Here is an 8,816-nt window from a genome sequence, read left to right as displayed (position 1 = left end):
TGTCAAACAATTGAACTTTGGAAGCAACACAAAAAGTTTTCAAGTGGTCAAATAGAGGCAAGACAGAGGGTTCTTTTGTCGGTCATTATGTTCTTTTGTCTTATCATTCAAAGCCTTAGGAGAATAAGTCGGCAACTCATTTGTTACACGAAGATACACTGAATTGACAAGCAAAGGAACCAGCAATCTTCTTGGGTTTTTCACCTCGAGTGATGTGGTGATGCCAAAAGTAAAACAACTAATTTATATGCCTCTTATTTGGAATGTGTCTTTAAGGTCTTTTGAGATAGTTTCCTACGACGTTAAAATTCTCTTCTTCTTCTTCTTCTCTGTCTCTCTCTCATTCAATACATGTAACCATTTGGGCAAGATCTTTCTTGTGGCCGTGAAGCGGGACAAACCGGCCAGTAGATTGGTCAGTAACACTAGTGTCATCAATGAAGGATCACACATGAGACTCATCAATTTTGTGTGTGTGTGTGTGTGTGTGAGAGAGAGAGAGAGAGAGAGAGAGAGAGAGATTTTATTATCGTCCCGAAGATCAAATATGACCATAGGGGGAAGGGGGGGTCCTTGAAATTGGCTAAGTTGCAAAAACAACTGAATTTTATCATGCTAAACACAAAGAGGAGGTAGAGAGATTTGTAGGGTTCTTTAAATTGGCTAACTTGAAGAAAAAATAAAAGTCTTTTTAATCATGTTGAACACATACTCTAAGAGGGGGTGGAGGAAACATCCTCTAAGACTACATGTGCATCAATAACAATGGCTCGAGGAGTGGGAAGCTTACGCAAGGAGCCTGCTTTTATTAGGGTTTGCTCGATTTGTGGAGGCAAATCAAGAGAAGCATCTCGAATATTGATGTTGAAGTCCATGCCTCTTGCACTTGAGCTCGTTCTACTTACTCTACCACTACTCACTTTCACTTCCATATCCACATTTTCTTTGCTGGCAACCTTCTTTTGTAGGTCGCCCTCATCTATTACTTGCTGCATTTGCACTCCATACACTCGATAGAATGTGTAGAGCCCCAATTGAAGCACCCCTAATGAGACTCCCACTCCATTGGTTATCTAAGATCAATAAACCAATGGTTATAGCAAAAAACAAGAGAATACTACTATGCAAACTCTTTATACAATGCTATTGCAATGGAGGTTATACATATGTAAGGTGCTATATATACATACGCACACACGTCAATGGGCTTGTGATTGATCGATACCCAATGACATCTTTCAAATATCGATTGAACCTCGAAAAGTAAACATACCAAAGTATTTGTGTATGCATGTATTGTTAACACAAAAAACCACACACATTTTAGCTCCATATTCAACATAGAGAAGGTTAAATCTCAGTTATTCCACAACTAAATTATGACCTATTAGGCCTCACTTGGGATATGGATAGCTTACATAGATAAAGTATCAAGTCACATGAATAACCTTAAATGCAAGTGCATCCTCATAAAGATTTTTTACTTTCATATTTAGTACTCACAAGTAGAAAGAGATCTTGGAGGCACAAGCCATATGCTAGCCATGGAAAAGCGAAGTCGAAAGGCTCAAGGGCATATATTGCACACTCTTCGTCCTAACAACCCTGCGCTATTGATGAACAAGCAAGAGACAATTAAGGTAAACAAAGTGCCTTATGGATATGCCACTGCAAGCAAATTTGAAAAGAAAAAACAAGTCCATGTGTAAGAACTAGCTTACTATAATGCTCAAGGGGGCCGCATTCGCGAAAATTGAGACAACCGTACACAAAAGCCCGATGGCCATGAGAGGTTCATCCCCATGCAAGAACTTCCTTGTGGATATAATCATGGAGACAAAGAAGCAAACTATTGCAAATAGAAACCATCCTGTCTTCTCCTGCCCAACAAAGAATTGTTGAGAGAGACGATGAGCAAGTCTCAAATTAACATGGGTGGAAAAATCAAATCTCTTGCTTGCCCAAAGTTGGTGTGATCTCTAAACAATGTGAATTTATTTCATCTTTTTTATGTGAAAAAAACAAGAATTTATGTTCAAAGAAACAATAAGGGCATAGTAGGTTTACGTATTAGTTCCAAAAAGGGACTAAATTGTCGCCGACATGGGTGTGGTGTCGCGCTTAGTGAGCTTGAATTCGAATTCCATCAATCAAATTGCGTTTAGCGAGCGATTAGCGAGCGATTAGCGAGCTTGAATTCGAATTCCATCAATCAAATGGGCGTTTCTCTCTCACACACACAAACACACACAAACACACACACACACACACACAATTTAGGGCCATATGGTACCAACCATCAGCGCCGCCGCCTCCGCCTTCTACTCCTTCTACCTCACCCTCTACCTCTGGTTCGGCACCAAGTCTCGATGGTGATGAGCAAGAGCTGGCCGTGGTTGAGGCAGCCGTAGTAGGTCCACAGCATGCTGGAGAGCAGGCTAAAGAGGTAGGGCTGCGCCGAGAAGCACCCCGTCGTCCTCCTCTTCACGATCACCTAGAACGTTGGCCTGCATCATGCAACAACCCACTACACAGATGTTCTCTCTCTCTCTCTCTCTCTCGCTCTCTCTCTCTCTCTCGGGATAGTTTCCTACGACGTTAAAACTCTCTCTTCTGTCTCAGAACGTTTTGAGTTCAACTCCCGTCTCTTGGCCCCCCCCCCCCCCCCCCCCCCCCAAAAAAAAAATGGTTTTTCAACTCAGTAAAGTACAACAGATAGATGGTGGAATATGCAGCCCCCCGACCCTAGACCTCGACAGATCCATCACCTTACATTACATGTCTCTCCTTTTTATTTGGAATGGCTTTCTCCTAGAAGTACTTCACTCTCTCATGAAAGGGTGAGGCTAAGGGAGATGGAAACGGTGAGGATCCATGGAAGCTTCAAAGGAGCCTACAGACAAGGAAAAAACGAGAGAAAAGGGTAGAGAGAGAGAGAGAGAGAGAGAGAGAGAGAGAGAGAGAGAGAGAAGTCGACACAATAAAACAAAAAACACACGTTATTGATATTGATTAATCTATGAAGCCTTACATATAAAAGAGCCTTGCCATGCAAACTAAAACTCAACTGACCTTTCTTGCATGCTTCATAAGAGCATGTTTCCACGGGCTGACACCACTAATCGGACTAGGGCTTGAATACCCAACAATCCCCCCCCAAGCCCGAACTAGATACACCACTCTCATGATATCGCGATTTTTGGTGTACTCTACAACCGTGAGTTTTAGGTTCTCTCACAACCAAGGGTTTTGGTATACCCATAACTTGATGATAATGTTAAGCTGCCAACAAATGGAGTTTTTGGTTCACTGCCAAACCTTGGGTTTAAGGTGTACCCAATAACCTCACGAGAAGCATAATTGGATTGTTTTTTACAACAGACAAAAGATGACAAATCTATGACACTAAACTGGTAAAAATAGTTTGTGAAATCTTGTACCATATTCTTGAAGCAAACCTTCATGTTCTGTTGTAGTTGCCTTAGTGTTAGAGCTTGCTTTGCATGCATGCAAATCTCTTCTGTGACATATAACCTTTTGAGAAGTTTCTCTAGTTTATGGCCACCATCAACAATTGAACCACTTGTTGAGCTCTGCTTTTGTAGATAGCATTTTATGATGCTTTGCACAAGTACCACCATAGCCTTTGCGGCCCACTGTGTGTTGCTATGGTTACTAGGTCCACACTTACCATTGGTACCATCGTTAGCAGTGTTTTGAAATGCTGGTAAAAAATGCCTACTAAGTTGCCTTGCCATCCGATGGCGTTTCAAGATGCACAGAGATGCTCAGTGCAGAACTTCACCTTCTTTGTCGCCTTGGTAGACCTTCTTCACGAGCAGCTTTTTTATATGCTTGCTATTTATAGGCGCTTTGAGGTGCTTTCGTGGTGACACTCCTGAAGACAACGTTTTTGAACGCCTTGTAAAACTGCCAAAAGCAATAACATTTTGAGATGTTGCTAATCGTTTAGCCTTGCCTGCTACAACAATTGTTGTTGATAGATGTTGTCCACCAACATTTTAAAGCTCTTGAAAAGCTGTCTCTTGCCTACAACACTTCAAAATGCTCTACAGCAGGGAAAGCTCCTCGTAGCAGGGTCGCTTTGTTTCCTACAACATTTTGATATGCATCAAAGCTGCCGCGTGTTGCTTGCCTAGCGCCACGACCGCCTGGGGATTTTGACGATGGCATTTTAGAACGTTGCAACCAACGCCTCCTTCAAGCTTGGCCGCCTACAACGATCGCCTTTCAGAACATTGTGCCCTTGCCCACTTGGGCTCTGATACCATGTGAAAGGGTGTGGGGTATGGTGGATGCCATCGAGGGCAAGCCATGGCGGCTTGGGGAGATTTGAAGAGAAGGAAAAAACGAGAGAAGAGGGTATAGAGAGAGAGAGAGAGAGAGAGAGAGAGAGAGAGAGAGAGAGAGAGAGAGAGAGAGAGAGAACTCGACACAGTAAAACAAAAAACACACGCTATTGACATTGATTAATTTTTGAAGCTTTACATATAAAAGAGCCTTGCCATGCAAACTGAAACTTAACTAACCTTTCCTACATGCTTCATAAGAGCATGTTTCCATAGGTTGACACCACTAATCGGACCAGGCTTGAATACCCAACAGCTCAACTTGCAAGAACTGAAGGAAGTCCTCGCAAGATAGAGCTACAGAACCATCTCATAAGCATATGGACCACATCATATAGCTAAGGGCCATCAAGTTGCCAAGGGGAGTCTAACCCAACACCCTAGAGTTACGAGTCGAATGTTCTCACAAGCGGAGCTAATGATCAATGACAATGGCTCTTATATGCATTTTTGTGTAATGTAACAAGAATGGAATCAAGTTGTTCAAAGAATCTCCACCATTGCACATGACTAGAGATTGCTTATGGTGGATAGCGGCTTATCATGTCATCTACTCCGATGAAAGAAGTTGCCTAATCTATATCCTAGTCTATATTCAATTATCCATATCCATTTCCACCATGCAGATACACATTTAATTACTTATTCATGCATGAACCCATGTATCCCTATATCAGCTATGCTCTCAAGTTGTCAATTTTTTTTTCAGCGTTACATGGTATGCTTTAGAGTTATTTTTAAAAGATTCTCTCAAATAGTGCATCCATACAAAAGATTTCTTCGAGTGTTTTCTCTCTCTCTCTCTCTCTCTCTCTCTCTCTCTCTCACACACACACACACACACACACACACACACGTATGAAATTTGTTGTGCTAAACAAGCTATATCATCGCTCCAGGCTAATTCAAGCCAAACTGTTGGCCCATTCGGAGCCAACTAGGTTTGATAGAAAAGGTTACAAAAAAACGTTCATGAATGGAAAGGAGAAAACATTGGTTTTGGGGTGTGTGTGTGTGTTTGTGGGTGGGGGGGGGATAGAGATAGATAGATACCTAGTTGGCTCCGAATGCTCCAATAGTTTGGCTCGCATTAGCCTGGAGTGATGATGTAGCTTGTTTAGCACAACGAATTTCATACAATTGTGTGTGTGTGTGTGTGTGTGTGTGTGTGTGTGTGTGAGAGAGAGAGAGAGAGAGAGAGAGAGAGAGGAAAACACATGAAATCTTGGAGAGAAGATAGCTCAAAACCTTGCATTAAGGTCTTTAGAAGAGTGAAACTGTTGGAGATGAGCTATGTTTCATGTGCTATTGTGCATTGCCTCTAGTCTATGTAGTTGTCATGTAGATACCTGAATGGCACAACCATATAATAACTATGTATAGGCACAGGAAGCCCGTAGAGTCATGCAAAAGGTTAAAGGTCAATGCCACTTGTTGAAAGTTAATTTTCCTTTTTGAGATAAGGAGAAGCCCACTTGAAAGCCTACATAAGAGTCTCTCTCTCTCTCTCTCTCTCTCTCTACACACACACACACACCACACAAATAATATACTTTTGTTATCTATCCTAATGACAACAAGTGGTATCTATCCTAGGTCATGTGTATTGGGAAGCGTGTACTTAACCCTACGCATCATTATTGAGCTAGGCTATGGTGGATGAAGCCTTAAGCTTACCATGATGCTAGGGTTAGGGTTAGAGCAATGGAAGTTAGGGTTAGGGCTATGCCAAGGGCAAGAGTATAAAGAGAGAGAATATAGACACAATGATGGATTCAAAGTGCAATTGCTTCATTAGATAATAGCCTCTTGAGTAAGTTTAGTGCTTTACAATCATTGGCTAAAGAGGTTGCATCCTCACTTGCTATTGGACATCTCATCCTCTAGCTTTTCCTAGGTGGCTAGAGTGCTTTCCCATAGCCTCAACTTGGGGTTTTACAAAGATTTTTATGTGTTTTGGTTCATGTGTTCATGTCATGGTGTACTCCTAAGCTATCATGATTCGTCTACCTGATACATCATGGCGGTTCAATTTGATTCATCACCATGGTTCAATGTACCATGATACATCATAGTGGTTCTCATTTGAATTAATCACTGTGGTTCACTTAGTAGCTTCACTAGTAGTCCTAGGTAGTACAAAATTTCATTCATTCATTCATGTATGAAGAGGTCGTCATGTGTGTCTTCAAAAAATGTCTTCATTTTGTTGTTGTTGCCGTTTTTTGTTGTTGTCGTCATCACCTTCATCTTCATATCATTGGCTTCATGTGTTGTCGACTTTATCTTCATGTTTTCATCATTTGTCTTCATCATGTCGTGATCCCTTTTATCTTCATTGGTCCAAAATGTCAAGGGTAAGGCCTTCATGGATAATGGTGTATAGCACACATACATTTCATGTGTTATGTGCATGTGTGTGCATATAATGCAATGCCTCATGAGGAAGGTATTACCATGTGTGATGGTAGTGTCTAGTCCTCTTACATGGTTTGGCACAATTGTATCCTTATAGATAAGTGTGTAGACATACATTTCAATAATGATTCACATCATGTGCGTGTGTGTGTGTGTGTGTGTGTGTGTGTGTGTGTGTGTGTGTGTTGTGCCTTCATACATATAGATCTCATACATTTCTACCATGGCATACAAGGCCATTGGGGTATGCTTACGGCTTGCAAGAGGCTTGTGCTAAACCTTGCTTGCAGGAATTGCAGCTTGAGAATGTGGCAGAGTTTGAACACACGGGAAGGGGGTCAAAAAAAAAACTTTGATTGAACGGCCTTATTTTTGTGAGGCCAAAGGCTTAAAAGCCTTGTGATGAGTGATAGAACTTCAGTGTGGGAAATAGCACTTAGACAAGGCTAGTCAATTGGCAGGTAGCAACATGTAGGAACCACTCCTTAGTTGTTTTGAATTTTAGCGAGGGGGGGGGGGGCTTGGGGCTCGGAGCTATCACACAGTGCGAAGGCCTGCTTATGCACCCGAAAGGGTCTGAATCCAAATGAGGGTGAGTAGAAGAATCTAAGGGATCTTAGTCTGGTCAACAATTAGGTGCAGGTCAGCTGTCGCTCTCTCTTGACACAATAGTGCCTTTGTTAATGGAAGCTTTGCACGCGGTGATGAAGTAGTGCAACACTGCAAGGAAAATAGCCAAGTGGGATAGTTGAGGATGATGATGAGCACTAGAAAACATGCACTGTGCAGCAAGTCAAAGCTGATTGTGTAGGCCGTTGAGGAGCGGCACTCCGGCCAATCAAGTGATGACAAGGTATTTACGTGATGATGTGTGGGGGCTAGCAAGTTGCAAAATGTGAGCGTGAGCTTCGACAGGTGGTGGCCCAAATGGGTTTGACTTCTATGAATTGAGTCGTGGCACTCATTTGTAGCATGAGGTGGCTCTTGTGTATGTGAAGGGCCAATGGCCTTTGCCCTTCGACCTTTAAAGCAACCTCTTAAAATAAGTATTACAAATGACTCCCAATGGCTCTCACACAAATAGTGCATGCGCGCGCACGCACGCGCGCACACACACACACACACACACACACACACACACACACACACACACACACACACACACACACCTATTCAAGATGTAATTAAAGTACACACACCTAATGATAGAAAATAGCTCACACAAATAGTGCACGCGCGCACACACACACACACCTACCTACTTTCAAGATGTAATTAAAGTACACACAAACACATAGATTCATACACACTCCTAGAAAAATAATTAACGGTGTTGATCTTGCTTAGAAAAGGTGATTAAGAGTGCGATTAAGAAATTTTGAAGAGTTTTGTTCTTACACACAAAAAGTGAGGTGTTTATGCACTTTTAGAATTTCAAGGTTTTGGTTGAAAAATATATTGGAAAACATGTAAAGTGCCTAGAGGCTTCTCCAATGAGTTCAATGGTTTTCTTAAAAAGCATGGAATTTAGAGGTAATTTTCTTGCAGGTATACTCTGCCAACATGGTGGTGTTGAGCGGAAGAATAGGCACATTGCAAAAGATACTAGAGCGTTGATGAATGAAAAGAACATGCCTCATTGTTATTGGGTTGACGCTAGTGGTGTTTACATGATGAATATGACCGCTACTACTGCAATACATGATATGACGCCAAAAGATAAGTTTTGTGGTGAAAAACCATATGGATGAGATTTTAAAGTGTTTGGACGTATTGCTATGTGTATGTGTCGGATGAGCTGAAAAGTAAGCTTGATCCAAAAGTAAAAAAATGTGTGTTCATTGGATATTTCTTTGAGCTAAAAAGGTATGAAATGGTACAACCCTATCACATGTGAAAACATGCACTGTACAGCAAGTCAAAGCTGATTGTGTAGACTGTTGAGGAGCGACACTCCGGCCAATCAAGTGATGACAAGGTATTTACGTGATGATGTGTGGGGGCTAGCAAGTTGCAAAATGTGAGCGT

The 8,816-nt window shown here is 41.8% G+C and overlaps 1 protein-coding gene across 1 annotated transcript; it reads right to left on the bottom strand.

The window, feature by feature from the left end:
- Positions 1-588: 588 nt before the first annotated feature.
- On the bottom strand, positions 589-2,621 carry LOC147446595 (uncharacterized). The gene is made up of 5 exons (XM_086526259.1): positions 2,298-2,621; positions 1,722-1,880; positions 1,589-1,610; positions 1,504-1,517; positions 589-1,073 (listed from the first exon to the last, which is right to left on the bottom strand). The coding sequence occupies exons 1-5, from the start codon at positions 2,298-2,300 to the stop codon at positions 714-716; spliced, it is 558 nt and encodes a 185-aa protein (XP_086382385.1). The 5' UTR covers positions 2,301-2,621; the 3' UTR covers positions 589-713.
- Positions 2,622-8,816: the final 6,195 nt, after the last annotated feature.

Source organism: Adiantum capillus-veneris, chromosome 12 (genome assembly GCF_014529385.1).
Source record: "Adiantum capillus-veneris isolate H3 chromosome 12, ASM1452938v2, whole genome shotgun sequence".
NCBI classification, from domain to species: domain Eukaryota; kingdom Viridiplantae; phylum Streptophyta; class Polypodiopsida; order Polypodiales; family Pteridaceae; genus Adiantum; species Adiantum capillus-veneris.
This window is presented reverse-complemented; position numbering and strand designations above follow the sequence as displayed.

Coding starts and splice junctions, on each gene's coding strand:
- LOC147446595 (XM_086526259.1), bottom strand. Junction 1,611..1,721: donor CGGCCCCCTTGAGCATTATA/GTAAGCTAGTTC, acceptor GTTCATCAATAG/CGCAGGGTTGTTAGGACGAA.